The sequence below is a fragment of the Prionailurus viverrinus genome, chromosome B4 (genome assembly GCF_022837055.1).
Source record: "Prionailurus viverrinus isolate Anna chromosome B4, UM_Priviv_1.0, whole genome shotgun sequence".
Taxonomy (NCBI): domain Eukaryota; kingdom Metazoa; phylum Chordata; class Mammalia; order Carnivora; family Felidae; genus Prionailurus; species Prionailurus viverrinus.
The window spans coordinates 133,492,602-133,507,103 of NC_062567.1; the positions used below are offsets into that span (position 1 = coordinate 133,492,602).

The following is a 14,502-nucleotide window of genomic DNA, read 5'->3' on the forward strand; positions in this document are numbered from 1 at the left end:
GTGAAATTAATGTAGAAAAAGTCATTTGATCTAAATGAAGTCATGATTTATGCAGTGATGTGTCAACCTGCTTCTGTGACTGCACGTGTTGATTCATTTTGGGGCACAGTCTTCGAAAATAATTACCAACTTTTGAAGTAGGTGGGATGCTTCTGAATTGGAATTGTGTTATCTGACGTGGCTCGTGGTTAGTGACATCTTTTCAACCCCCATGGTGGAGGGTAAAAGTTGTCCAATATTTTGTGGAAGTTTCTATTTCATAACCAACTTTGACGTCGGGCTCTGTGCTGACAGCGCGGAGCACGCGTGGGATTCCCTGTCTCCCTCTCTGCCCCTTCCCTGCTCGCTCACTCTCTCTCAAAATAAATAAACTTAAAAAAAATAAACTTAAAAAAAAAAGAGAGAGAAAGAAAGGACGTAATCAACTTTGAGAAATGGAGATTCAGGACTTAATTTTAAATTAAATGTGGACTCCTCTTTTGTAAGTATCGTGCTCCTGAAAAGATTTATTGCACAATGAGAATAAGTACTACTTAGGGGCGCCTGGGTGGCTCAGTTGGTTCAGCTCAGAACTTCAGCTCAGGTTATGATCTCACCGCTTGTGAGTTCGAGCCCCACGAGCCCCCTGTCTGTGCTGACAGCTCAGAGCCTGGAGCTTGCTTCAGATTCTGTGTCTCCTTCTCTCTCTCCCCCTCCCTCGCTCACACACTCTCTCTCTCTCGCTCTCCTTCAAAAATAAATAAACATTAAAAAATTTAAAAAAAGAAAAAATACTACTAAACAAAATATAAACAAAACACGTGCACCCATACGAGAAGGGACAGACAAACTGCTGAAGCAGGAGTGTTCAGTCTTCTCTGCACAATCCAGAGCAGAGCCTCTCAGCCTCGATTTCCCACACACATCTCGTGCATACCTACCCCGTCATTTCCCTGGCCTCCTGCACCTTGTGAGGTCACAACTCAGGTGGCAGGTAGGCAGGGATGGCAGGACCTCACTGTGAATATTCAGTGAATCACAGTATTATTTGTAACTAGGTAAGAATGAAACTACTGGCCTGATCATCACGAATAAGAACTATGCTATATTTTTGACCATGCACTACGGCCTTATGCCCACGTACATAGCATATGTCATACTTGTTTTCTTTTTCTTCGATGTTTATTTATTTTTGGGAGAGGGAGCACAGGCACGAGCAGGGGAGGGCCAGGGAGAGAGGGAGACACAGACTCCGAAGCAGGCTCCAGGCTCTGAGCTGTCGGCACAGAGCCCGATGTGGGGATCGAACTCACGGACCGCGAGATAGTGACCTGAGCCAAAGTCGGATGCTCAACCGATGGAGCCCCCCAGGCGCCCCAGCATATGTCATACTTCTAATAATTTTCTTATTATGAGCAACTCTGTGTTGCACTGGCTGAAAACCCACCTGTCATCCCTGACCCCACATCTTCCTCCCCTCCATATCAGTCTGGAGTTTATCCACTCCAAGGGACTGTAAATCCAGCTCGAACTGGCTTAAAGATAAAGGGTATTTAGGGGTGCCTGGGGGGCTCAGTCAGTTAAGTGTCTGACTTCTGCTCAGGTCATGATCTCACAACTCGTGAGTTCGAGCCCCACGTCAGGCTCTGTGCTGACAGCTTGGAGCTGAACCAACTGCCCCTCGGGAGGCACTGAATGTGCAATTTGACTGACACCTAATCCCGCCTCTGTTCCCCTCGCCCCTAGGAAGAGGGAAGGAGAGGAAAAAGGAATTTCTATCCCGAAAATTGCAAGCCCCGGGGTGACCTTTGGTCCCTGCGATCTTCTCCTGCCATGGGCTGTGCTGAGGGTCCTTGTAGAACACGGGTTTTTCATACACCCTGGAGCCTAAACCCAAGACAAGGACTTCACCTGTTGCTCAACCAAAGAGGCACAGGTTGGCTTCCCTGCTGGGGTGGAGGGTGGGGAGGTGAGGGAGTGAGGAGGTGGGGGGAGTGGGGGGGTGCGGGGAGCCCGCAAGGAGACTGCAGGCTGGTCTCCAGTCCGGTAGCTTCCGAAGGACATGTGTTCAAACCCACACTTTCCCTTTGTTTGCCCATAAAATACTTAGTACAAATAAAGCGAGAAGGGAAACCCTACGGAAGTTGTCAAGCAACAACGGTGTGGTGCTTTTTCTCCATCGTGATTTTCCCTTCTTTCTCCTGGAAGGGAAATCCTTGTTCTGGAAGGGATGTCTGTGACTTCCATGCTTTAAACTATTCCTTCCAGGGGCGCCTGGGTGGCCCAATCGGTTGAGCGTCTGACTTCAGCTCAGGTCATGGTCTCAGGGTTCTTGGGTTCGAGCCCCGCGTCGGGCTCTGTGCTGACAGCTCGGAGGCTGGAACCTGCTTCAGATTCTGTGTCTCCCTCTCTCTGCCCTTCCCCCACTCATGCCCTGTCTTTCAAAAACAAATAAACGTTAAAAAAAAAACTCCTTCCTCACATGTGGGTGTTATGTTTACTTAAGCAATATATGGTTCGGTTTTGCTTGTTTTTGAGATTAAAGATACGGTGTTATTAACTTAGGAAGCTTTTTTTCACTCCACATTGTGGTGTTTTGTTTTGTTTAGACTTGAACTGTTTTTACTCACATTTTTGACACCAAATGTGTGTGTTTTTTGCCCCCCCACCAACCAATTCTCCACCGGCCTCTAATTCAGTTTGATTCTGACACGGTCTACCTGGAGCTAGCACAGACCCCACAGGTTAAGGGCTCAGTCCCCCAGGCTGCCCCCACCTGACACCCCGGACCCACATCCCAGGGGGTCACCCGTGCTTCTGACCAAGCTGCTATAAATTCGGGGCGTCCCCATGACCTCCTCCTTGGGTTTGATAATTTGCTAGAATGGCTCACATTGCTTTCCTTACTACCACTGGCTTTGGATAAAGGATACAGCTCAGGCACAGCCAGCTGGAGGAGATGGTAAGGCACAGCCTGTGGGGGAAGGGGTACGTGGGTTGTACCACCCTCACGGCACCTCTGCACGGCCGCCGACCTGGAGGCTCTCTGAACCTCCTTCTTGGGGGTTTCTATAGAGGTTTCGTTACATAGCCACAACCGATGCATCACTGGCCATAGGTCCGGGGGTGGAGCTCAAAGTTCCAACCCTTTACACAGTCTTTCCAGTGACCAGTGACCAGCTCATCCGGGGACCCAAGCCCCTAGTCCTTCATTAGCCTGCAAAAGACATCACACTGGAGGCTCTAAGGGTTTTAGGAGCTGTATGCCATGAGTTGGGACAAAGACCAAATCCAAATACCTATTGCTTTTTTCTTTATTGCTTTTTTTATATTTTAGAGAGCATGCACGTGTGTGAGTCGGGGAGCGGAGCAGAGAGAAAGAGAGAGAGAGAGAGAGAGAGAGAGAGAGAGAGAATCCCAAGCAGGCTCTACACTCACAAGCCCGATCCCATGACCCTGGGATCACGACCTGAGCTGAAACTGAGGGTCTGGTGCTTGACCAACTGAGCCACCCAAGTGCCCCAGGGCTTCTCTCCTTTTTAAGGCTGAATCCTATTCCGATGGATGGACCATGTGTGGTTTATCCTAACATGTTCCTAAAGGAGCACTGATGTTCCTGTTGATGGGGACTTGGGTTGCCTCTATCTGTTGACGATTGTGAGTCATGCTGCTGTGAATATGGGTATACAAATTTATCTTTGAGACCCTGCTTTTCAGTTCTTTTGGCTATATTCCAGAAATTTCCTTAGACTTTTAAATTATTGTGTGAAACCAACAAAACAAAACAAAAAAAAAACCCAAAAAACCAAGCAACCCACCAAACAAGCAAAACAACCTTGCTGTTTACTGTCACTTATTTGGAATATTAGTATCATTTATGAGATTGTTTTTTCTCCCGTTGAGTGCATGATGCCAGACGATTCTCCACATTATCGAAGAGAGTAATGGTTATCAGGCTCTTTGGGGTTCTGGATTTCTTTGAGAAGCTAATGAAAGCCGTGGGTCATATTTCCAGAGAAACACATGCATGTGTATGTGAGCACACACAGCATCGATTGTGCATCTAATTTTGGGGGTCCCATAGTGACCATGACTCCAAGATTAAAGCTGCAGCATAGGGGCGCCTGGGTGGCTCAGTCGGTTAAATGTTTGACTTCGGCTCAGGTCATGATCTTGCGGTTCGTGGGTTCGAGTCCCGCATCCGGCTCTGTGCTGACAGCTCGGAGCCTGGAGCCTGCTTTGGATTCTGTGTCTCCCTCTCTCTCTGCCCCTCCTCTGCTCATGCTCTGTCTGTCTCTCAAAAATGAATAAATGTTAAAAAAAAAAAGCCTCAGCGTAGAGGAACATCTCCTTTTTCACACTGCGAGTCACGAGGAGCAGTGGAATTCGAGACACAGAAATTTTACCTCCTGGCGCTCATTTAGGAACATGTCAGTTCCCTGACTTCGGGTGCTCTTAACATGCAGATCTCACACCCACTGCTTTGCCTTCCAGAAGCTTACCTTAGCTCCTTCACTCTTAGCCCCCAACAACAGCCAAGGAGTGTCTGGGAAAAAAACTTTTTTTTTCTGATTCCAGTTACCTTCCTTCCCCCTCTGGATGACCTCTGATGAATGAGGAAAGGACCAACATGTAGGTTCATTTCCTGTTTATTATGAAAGTGATTTCCACAAATGGTTAATTACATGCATACGTATGAACGTGATGGAGAAAACAAAACCTTGGCTACTGGGGGCAACTAAAGGGAAAAAACACGGTTGCGTTGGTATTTGTGATTGCCTGGGCCTCCCCAGGACCCAGAGCGGAGGCTGGGGGAACAGGGCCCCCCAGGGGCTGTTCAGAGGTCCTGTTCCACGAGCGGACGGACTGGGTCTGCTCAGACTGGTTCTGATCTCGGCGGATTAAGACCTTCCCCGGGGATCTACGGGGCCTCTGAACCGCACGACAAAGTACTCGGGAGGCATCGGGGAGCTTTCTTTTTTGGCCCCTACTTTTCACCACACTGTTTTTGAGGGACACCCGCATTCTTTAATGTTCGTGTGCCGGAACCTGCAAGGGGACCTCTCCGGGGTTGGGGGCCACTCCGCGCGAGCACCCGGCTGCGGCCGAGCCTGCCCTGTGGGGGAAGGGACCTGTCCACGCGGGGGAGGGGGCGGAAGCCGGTCTTCCTCTGAGTTTTCAGCTTCAGAGGGAGGGAAGGTCGCTACGTGCCCCTGCCCTCCACCTCCCTCCCCTCCATCCCTGCCCCCCAACTCCCCACCGCCAGCTCTGCCTCAGCTGCGCTTCCCGATCTGCACAACCGTTAGCAACATTTCACGGACATTCCGGACCTTGGGTTTCGAGGGGCTTGGGTTTGGTTCTCACTTCCAGCAGTTATGAGCCATTCGCCTCGGGCCTCCCAGAGTCTCAGCCTCCACGGGGGATTGGGGTCAGGCCCGCCCGCCTCGCTGGGCCATGGGGGGCTCAGGCCTTTCAGTGCCTCCCGTTGAGACTTGAGGGGTACAGTTTCAGGGGCCCCACCCAGGGGCTGGGGAGGCCTCAGAGAGACCGGGGGTCCTGCTCTCTGGGGGCCATGTGTGCAGGGGGCCGGGAGGGGAGGGGCGGGGCGGCCGTGCCTGTGGCATCTCCGAGATGCCCTCCCCAAGAAGCAAGGCGGCCTGGCATACAGCAGGTGCTCAGCACTTACCCCGGGGCGTGGGGGGCTGGGGTGGGGGAAGGCTGGCGCCTGCAGGTGGATTGGGGCGGGGGACAGGGGAGGCAGCCACGGGCGGATCGAGCTGTCCGCGCTGTGTGTGGATGAGGGGTGTCTCTCCAATGTCAGCCCTTCTGCCTCTGGCCTGAATGATGTCACCTTGGCACCGTCACCCTGGTCAGAAGGGGCTGAGCTGCCACCACGTGTATCTTTGGTGAAGAAAAGGGACTTTGATACAGATACGGTTCACCAGGTTGACATCTCCAGGCGTGTAGCAGAGGGGGTAAAAACAAGCCGAGTCCCGGGGGAACAAGAAAGGACCCTCCCTTCTGGAGCATGGACTGTTCTGGGCGGGGCACTGGTGCTGCGGGGCGGCGGGGGGGGGGGGGGGGGGGGGAGCCCGCTGTCCTGTGCGTGGTGACCAGGGTCTCCTCTGTATCTCTCTCTGCTGGTGGAGAAGAGCGGCCATGCCGTGAGGCCGGGCTGGCGACAGCTTCTCCTTTGGGACACGGACTTCGGGACTCCCGGGGTGACCCCTGCTCTGCTCTGCCCTCCTGCCGACACTCTCCACTCCCCACCTAGGGTAGCGGGAGGTGCTGGAGGGAGGGACTGCCTTCTCCGGAAGGAACGCCGGGGTCTGGCCACCCCCGGGCCAGCCTCAATCGCCTTTATCTCTGTGACCAAGAGGGACTTTCCAGGGGATCCTGCCAGCCAGCCCCACGGCCGTGCAGCAAATGTTTGCTAAATGACTTAACCTAGCTCAGTATCTTCTTTTCCTGCTGGGGGTGGTCGTGAATGATTATTCAACCCCTAAGATGTCACAGAGGCAGGCACTCCAGCTCCAGCAGGCTGGGGGCCTCTTTGGTGGAAAATGGGTGATGTTGGCCGCGTCCCTGGGAGAGTGAGGGTTCGGGTAGGACACAGGCTGGAGGCAAGAGGTTCTCTTCGGGCTTTCAGAATCGGCCTCTTGGGGCCATTGCTCTCTGGTGACTTTTTGGCCCGGGGTGCAGTTTACCTACGTGTCCCAAACCAACGGATGGCAGGAGGGAAAGCTGTCTGAGGCCGCCATCTTGAGCCCCACGGCCTCCTGGACTCTGTCACCACAGAGGTGAGGAGGGGCTGGCAAAGGCTGACCCCGAGGAGCCCGAGCAAGGTCACCACCACTGGCAAATGCCACCAGCGGGGGCGAGGGGCAGAGGCAGAGTCTGAGACTAAGGGGAGGAGGGAGGCCGGCACAAGGCCACAGCTGCAAGGCTCTGGCTCAGGCAAGAGGGCTTCCTGATTCCGGGAGGCAGACGAGGTGACCCCAGCGTTCACTCGCTGAGGGCCCAGCCGGCCCCTGAACCTCGGGGCAGGTTCTCTTCCTTTCCTTCACGTGTCTCCTCGGAAGCAGAGAGCCAGGAGAGGCCAGAGGTGCGGGGCAAAGGGGCTTCCTCCAGGTCCGCCGCTCCCGGGTCCCACCTGACCGCCGTCCGCCGGCCACCCGCTGCAGGGGCACCTTGGGCCGCTTCCCTGGTCACCCCAATGCCAGGCCCCAGGCCTTGGCACCTGCTTTCAGTCCTGGCCAGCTGGGCAAGCTTTTGTTTCCAGAAGCTTGTTCCTTAGCTCTTTTCCTTGGGGTTTATCGACTGGCCAGACGCCGAGGGTCCTTGCCGGGCGAGGGGCGGCGGTGGCTGGGATGGGGCTGCGGTGGGGGCTGCTCGAGGCCGATGTCCCATCCACGAGTGGGGCGCTCCTTCTGGCTCAGCCCCTGCACGTCTCCAGTCTCCCTCGGGCAGCCTGGGACTCCCGCACCCTCGTCCTTGGCTCCCGTTCTTCAGGACTCACGTGGGGCACCCGCCCCACCTGGGCTCAGTCCTTCCCCTCTCTCTCTGCCAGCACTACGGCACCAATCTGCCGCCAGCTTCCGGAACACGGACGCACGGACACGCATGCTTTGTTGCCCGGGCAGCTCTCCCAGGACCATCGGGCTCTGCGGACCGGGGATGGCTCTGGCTCTAACAGGTGGGACCCTCAAGTTTCCCAGTGTGGGGCTTGACGGCTGACCCCATGCCCGGACGTCTAGTCCCCCTGATGGTGTGTTGTGGGGGGTACTTGGATTGGGGCGGGAGGGCTGAACGGTAGGCAGCTGGCCAACTGGGGTTGCCGGCGACCCTGTCCATGTGAAGGGCTAGGGGCCCCGCATCTGTCCTGCTGTGTCGGGGGGACGCCGGGCAGGTCTGACCACAGCGGTGGGGAATGCCGCGGAACGTGGGTGGCCTCCCACGGGAAGGGCTGGTGGACTCGTGGGGTTTGCAGATGGCAACTGTCAGAAGCCACCGAGCGGAGCAGCAGGAGTCGGAGAGAGGTCCTGTTTTGAGAGCATTAAGAAAATGCTCCCCGCCCCCCCCTCTGGGGAGGTTGTGGCCGGAGGCCCATTCCGGACGACCCCCGTCTGATTTCTGGGCCTGAGCAACGGCTTGGGAGGGAGGGCGGGCCTCTTTCTGGAGAGGACTGTGACCGGGGGAGGGCGGTGCTGGCCCACGGGGGCTCCCGACTGACACTGACCTGGCCGCCAGATGCAGCCCCTTCCCACCCCGAGGTGGACTTGGGCGTAGCCGGCGCTGGAGGGAGTGCCGCTCGAGCTGGGGACTCACCGTTGCTGACGTAGGCGGAGGCGGTGGCTGGCCCCTGAGCTCGGAGCCCATCGTCGGGGCCTGCCTTGTCATCGGCCCCCAGACCCCGCTCGCCTGCCCTCGGGCTTCGCCATCCGCGCCACGCTCCCTGGCGTGTGGGGGCAGGAGGAGGCGTCTAGAGGCACTTGGGATGGGCGACTGGAGTTCAGCTTTCAGACTCTCCCGTGTGTCTTGGAATTTTGAGCATTTGTTAACCCTAAACATACAGACCACTTCCTATGCGTGTCCCACAGCGGCAGCCAGCGGGCAAGGACTCAGCGCGTTGGGGGGCTTTTCTGGCTTCCCGGCTGAGGGGCGTACCGTGCACCCTGGTCAGACTCCGGACTTTTCTTCTTTAAGGACAGACTCTACGAGGGACGCGGCGTGTCGCAGCGGAAGGAAGGCTGCTCTCGGGGCCAGGCCTCCCGACACTGGCCACCTGCCCTCCCCGGACGGGTGGGATGGAGGGGTGGGCTCCTGCCCTCGGAGGCGTCGCGTGGTGGCACGGCCCGTGCTCCCGTGGGAAAGGGCTCACTTCCCTGGGGCACGCGGCCACAGTATGGATGCCAAGGTCACGCCTCAGGGCCAGCCACACGCCCCTTGCTGCGTTTACTGCTGGGCCCCTGTACCCACAGGAGAGGGGGCAGGGGGAAACCGTCTTCTAACACATTCCATCTGAAGGCAACACTCCAGCAAAGCCTCAGGGCCCAGTTCCCAAAGAATCCGCGCTCCAGGTGGGTCCAGAAGCAGCCTGCCGTCTCCCCTTCTTGCAGGCTCCTGGCCCACAGACACAGGGGCAGCACGCTCCTGGGGAGGGGTGAGTCACTCAGGGATGCCGGCGACAGCTCGTGGGGGAAGAGATGGGTTGCAATTCGTATTTATAGTTACTAAAGAGCATTTTCCTAAAGTACCCACAAATAGAAGTATATATATATTTATCTTTATATTTATATATATATATAGGACTTAATTAGATGCTCTATCAAGGAAAAGCACAAATCTACAGTTTCCTCCACCAGCAGCTCTTTTCTGTCCCATCACAGAATCCTTAGAGCCCCGCCACACGGCGCCTGCGTCCTGGGCCCGAGGCCGGAGGAGTCGGGGTGTGGATGCCTTGCAGGTGTAGACACTGGCTTATCAGAGCTTTCCAGATGCCTTCCCGCACCCCTCCTTCCACAGCTTGGCTTCCTGTCTCCGATTAGGCCTCTCAGAGCCCGCCCGGAGACAGAGGCAGCCACACTCCCCTCTCTCTTGAGGTGTCGGGTGAGGCCACCCGTGACCCCCGAAATGTGCACTCTGCCCAGGACCCGGCCGCGTGGTGGCACAGAGCGTCCTGGCCGCTCAGGAGAGGGCACTGTCCTGGAATCGAGCCGGCGGAGGGAGGGAGGGAGGGAGAAAGGCCGCCTCGAGCAGTGTTTTCCCAACGGGGTGATCCGAGGGGTGCGGTGGGCTGGGGTCTCTGCTTGGACGCGGTCTCACCCCCACGGGCCGGTCAGTGTTTCCGAAGGGCAGGTGCCCCGGTGACTTCCCGAGGCGGTGCGGAGGCGTGTGGAGCCGCCTTTTGGCTTCCGCCATGGAGGGAAGGCACTCTCCCCTCCCCGTCTGGGTACCGGGCCGTCCCCAAGCTGGGCGGCTCCAAGGGCATTATTTGTAGGGCCGCAGGAATCGGGACACTTTGGAGCGCAGCAGCTTGATGAAGGACCGTGGGAACATCTCCTTGGACTCCTGGGCTGTGTACTTGAAATAGTTCTGGGGGTGCGCCAGCACATCGAACAGGGCCTTGATGAGCTTTTTGTCCTGTAAGACACGGCGAGGCGGGCGGTGAGGCCGAGTGGGGGGCCGGGGCCCCCCGCCGCTCGCTTCTCCAATGTCTGGGGTGGGGTGTCCGTGAGGACGGGGGAAGGAGGAAGAGTCTACACTGCTCGATGGGTTTCAGGATCCCACAGACTCTCTTTGCCACGAATTCCTTTCTGATTTTAAGGGTTTACTGGTTTGGACTTGGCAATGCAAACTGTTTTACTTCAAATGGGTTCTGCAAAACCAAACCCAAGTAGGGGCGCCCGGGTGGCTCAGTCGGTTGAGCGTCCGACTTCGGCTCAGGTCATGATCTCACGGTTCATGAGTTCGAGCCCCGCGTCGGGCTCTGTCCTGACAGCTTAGAGCCTGGAGCCTGCTTTGGACTCTGTCTCCCTGTCTCTCTCTGCCCCTCCTGCACTCATGCCTCTGTCTCTGTCTCTCTCTCTTAAAAAATTAATAGACGTTAAAAATATTAAAACAAACAAACCAAAATAAGACGTGTTGCTGAGGCCCTGGCTTTTGAGGCCCACAGTCTGGGGTCTGAGAGCTCAGCCCCGTGTACACACCAGCCCCTTCACCGGAGGAGGGTGAGCCTCGGCGCTCAGGGCGGGGCCCGTGAGGATCTGAGCAGCAAGCACGGGCCAGAGGCCATCTGCACCAGGACTCCCTGTCACAATGAGACTTGGGCCACACTTGCTGTCCAGGGTCTGTTCTGTCCTGGTGCCCGCTCATGTGCTCGCTCTCTCTCTCTCTCTCCCTCCCTCCCCCCGTCTCACACAGGCGCTCACACATCCTTGCCCTTGGGAAACACAGAGCTCTTCCTGTTTTCCAGGAGCAGGGCCAGGTGCTGGGAGAGGACCCCCTACGGCTCCTCCACCGAGAGGGAGGGAGTTGACTGAGGCAGGCGCCAACAGGGAGGGCTGCGTGGGGCTCTCGGAGTCTGTGACCTGCCCAGAGGAGGGGCGCCTAAGCTGAGGGCAGGACAGTGGGATGTTCACTGAGGAGAGCGGCTGGGGAAGAATGTTCTCGAGAGGCCCTGGCGAGGGAGTGGAGGGAGCGTGGAGCCCTGAGAACCGCTCGGAGGCAGGTGGTGCCTTGCTGTTGTCCTATGTAATGGAAACGCTTCTAGCTCTGGAGAGATGCTCTCGGCTGCAGGGTTGGAGCTGAGGGCAGAGGGCCCGGGATGGCAGGGGAGGGGCGAGGAGGAGAGTCAGGATGGACTGATGGAAAGGCCAGCGTGACCTTCTGGTTCCTACTAAACAGAAGGAACTAAACAGGCTCCAAAACGTCCAGGCCTCAGCCCGGTTGCAGCAGCATCAGGGGCAAATCCCTCTGCCTACAAACCACCTACTATGTGCAGGGGTGCGCCAGGCCCGGGGCTGGAAGACCTGAACTCTGCGAGCCACCCGTTTCTTAGAAGGGTTGCCTGGGGCCACCGGGCGGGTAAGTGACACCTAGAACAGCAGTCAGCGGGGGCGGGGGGACTGGCCTGGTCCTGCTCTTGTCCCGTCCACCTCAGCTCCCGGGCTGGGAGAGCCGTCTGCCTACAGGCTGGGCTGGGGCCGGACCCCCAGAGCCCGGGCAAATCCCTGGGTCCGGCCTGGCCACTGCCCGCTGCGTGATGGCCACAGCCCCCCTCGACGACAAGGTGGCTCTGCTTCCCAAGCCACGAGCAAGATGAGGAGACAGGCGGTCCCGAGGGCGGGGGTGGATTCTACCGACTTTCAGCTCCCACCGCATTTCACAGGCGGGGAAAGTGAGGCCAGCAGAGGCTCAGGAAGCTGCCCAAAGACCGCTCACCAGGTCCTGGGCCAGACACCCACCAGGGAGCCGGCCTCAACCTCCTGGCCTCCAGGGACAGACGCACTGGAGCCAGGCCCCACCCCCAGGGCCCCCCCGACCCCCTCCTTCTCTCCTGTCACCACCCTCCCCCGCTCACGTCTCCGGGGGTGGGGGCGGGCACTGGGGGCAGGGGTGGCCCTGGGTCATCACAGGCCACTATCCTGGGATCACACAGATCCTTTCCCATAAAGAAGCTCACTCACTTTTAAAATTTCCTGGTGATTCTCCGAGGCGTAGAGCCGTCCGTCGCGAACGATGTCTTCTATTAATTGCTGGTAGTCCTCTGCGAAGCCCGCCGGCGGGGGAGGAAGGGCGGTGAGGGCTCCAGACCCTGCCTGCCCTCCCCCCTCACCTCTGGCCTCTGCTCTGACCCACTTTCAGGCTTCAGCCCTTGGCCAGAGCAGTCCTGCCTCCGAACCTCTGTACTCTCCACCCAAACTGTTTTCCTCGAGCTTTGGCGAGCGGGAAACTCCTACTCAGCCCTCAGAACCCTGCCTGGGCAGCACCTCACGCTGAAGCCCACAGACGCCACTAAAGGCTCCCTCATCTGCACCACCCCTACCCCTGTGTGCCTGTCATCTCTGTGTCTGCGGGGCCGGCCCGGGCTGGGCGCACGGTGCAGCCACACGTACCGTCGTAGGTGACATAGGGCACTTGGAACCCTTTGCCGCTGTTGCCTTCGTTGGACTTGAACTGGATCCAGAGCTTCCGGGAGCGGGAGGTGAAGGCGATGGGCCTCTCGTAGGTCTGGCAGGTCTCGTAGGTGGTGATAGATGTGGGTGAGGCTGGGGGCAGAGCCGAGGACCTGAGTGGCTCGCTGATCCACAGTTCTGCACCTGGCCCCTGTCCTCCTGCTTTGGGCCGCGTGTCCCCCCGCATCGGTCAGCCACCCAGCCCCCACATCCAGTCCCCCGAACAGCCCAGCTCTGATCTCCACCCTCGTTCCCTCTGCCTCAAGTGCCTGTCCTCACCCTCAACCCCAGTTCCCACTCATCCTGCGGAGACAGGTTTGTGTCTCCCCGTCCAGGAAGCCTTCCTGACTGCCTGCCGTGTTCCTGCTCTGCTCTGGTGAACCTTTTGTCACGGCCCCTCTCTGCTGGGTTGTCACTGTCTCCCTCTGGAGGGAGGGACGCTCCCCCGGGACAGGGCTCATGCCTGTACCCAGCACGAACCAGGGCCGGGGTGGAGGGTCACATTTGGGAAGTCCCCTCTCCCTGTGAACAGATGAACAGGAGTGAACCTGCTGACCCTGGGGTGCGTGGGGCTGGCCAAAGGGTCCCCCGCCTCTTCACTGCTCCCTGGGGAGCCTACCTGAGGTGCCCTGCAGGCGGGAGAGGCTGACCCCCTAGAGTCCAACCCTGTGGGCAGGTGACAGAGCGGGTGGGGGCGGGGGGCGGTCGCGGGCTGGGCTCGGACCGGCTGTGGGATCCCGGGCAGGCACCATGCCCTTCCTGGCCTCTCGGCTACACTGAGTGGGTGATGCACACACGTGGTAACAAGCAGGACAAGGGGAACAGAGTGGACAGAAACCCCTCAGTCTTCCTGTGCCTCAGAGACATTCCAGCCCCAAGCGGGCAGGTGTGTTTTGTGCCTGCCTGCGTCCACCTCCTCCTTCCCTAACGTTCTGACTGGAGCTTGCTCCCCGTGGTCCCCACGGCCCTCCAACAGCAGTCAGGCGCCTGGCCTAGGCACCTGCTGCAAGGGACTTCACCTCGTTCCTGGGGGGACACCGGTGCTTCCCGCCTTTCATGTCCTCACCCACCGCGCCCACTGCTAGAGCCGGCCTGCTGCTCGTGGCCTGAAGTCCCTCTACGAGCCTCTGACAGGGGTGACGGGCCGGGACGCGGTGACTCACAGAGGGGAAGGTTCAGGCTGTCTGACCCTGGGGTGTCCTGCGTGTGCACAGGCTGGCCCTTCGCTTGCGAGTCCCCGAGGGAGCGGGAGGCGGGCGGGGCAGGGGTCGCTCCCGGGGCCTCACCCTAGGTGGGGTGGCGGGACAGGCGGGACACCTGGGAGGAGACTGGCTGGTGGTCAGCGTGGGGACCGGACCCGGCCGGGCCCGGCTCCCGCGCTCAGGGTGCGCCCCACGCTCGCCACCCTCGGGGCAGGGCTTGAGGCAGACAGAGGGGCGCCGAAAGCCCGCCCACGGGTGACCCTGGGCGGCCCCTCGCTGCCCTGCCACCACCTGCACGTACCGCTCTTCCTCATGACCAGGACGTCCCCGCACTCGTCCTCGACGGGCAGGAAGATCTCGGGGACCACGATCAGGATCCTGCGCTTGGGGGGCGGGGAGATGTGCCAGACGCACTCCGTGTTGGCCGGGTAGTCGCCGGGGTAGTTGGGGGACTCGATGTAGCCCGTGTAGTCCCCGAGCTCACCGCCACAGTGCTGGTCTGTGGGCACCGGGGCGCGAGGGCCTGCTCAGGCCGGCTGCACGGGTGCCCCAGAGGCCCAGCCTCCACCCGGCCTCCCCGCCAGCCGGGCCTCCAGATGCGCTTCTCACGGGGTCTCTCCCCGTGGGGGGCCCCGCTCCCTGAA

General features: G+C 58.7%; 1 protein-coding gene across 4 annotated transcripts in view; it reads right to left on the reverse strand.

Annotated features, from left to right (window-relative positions):
- Window positions 1-1,299: 1,299 nt before the first annotated feature.
- The window catches only part of SCUBE1 (signal peptide, CUB domain and EGF like domain containing 1), a 138,911-nt gene continuing 125,708 nt past the window's right edge, over window positions 1,300-14,502 (reverse strand). For 3 of the 4 annotated variants that reach the window (XM_047868020.1, XM_047868021.1, XM_047868022.1), the window contains 4 exons: window positions 14,160-14,357; window positions 12,597-12,749; window positions 12,168-12,247; window positions 4,637-10,122 (listed from right to left, as the gene is read on the reverse strand). In XM_047868020.1, the coding sequence (XP_047723976.1) occupies window positions 9,970-10,122; window positions 12,168-12,247; window positions 12,597-12,749; window positions 14,160-14,357 (584 nt within the window). In that variant the 3' untranslated portion in view covers window positions 4,637-9,969. Of the gene's footprint in view, window positions 1,311-4,636; window positions 10,123-12,167; window positions 12,248-12,596; window positions 12,750-14,159; window positions 14,358-14,502 lie in introns of those variants that run through there. The other variant, XR_007154162.1, reaches the window with a different exon arrangement.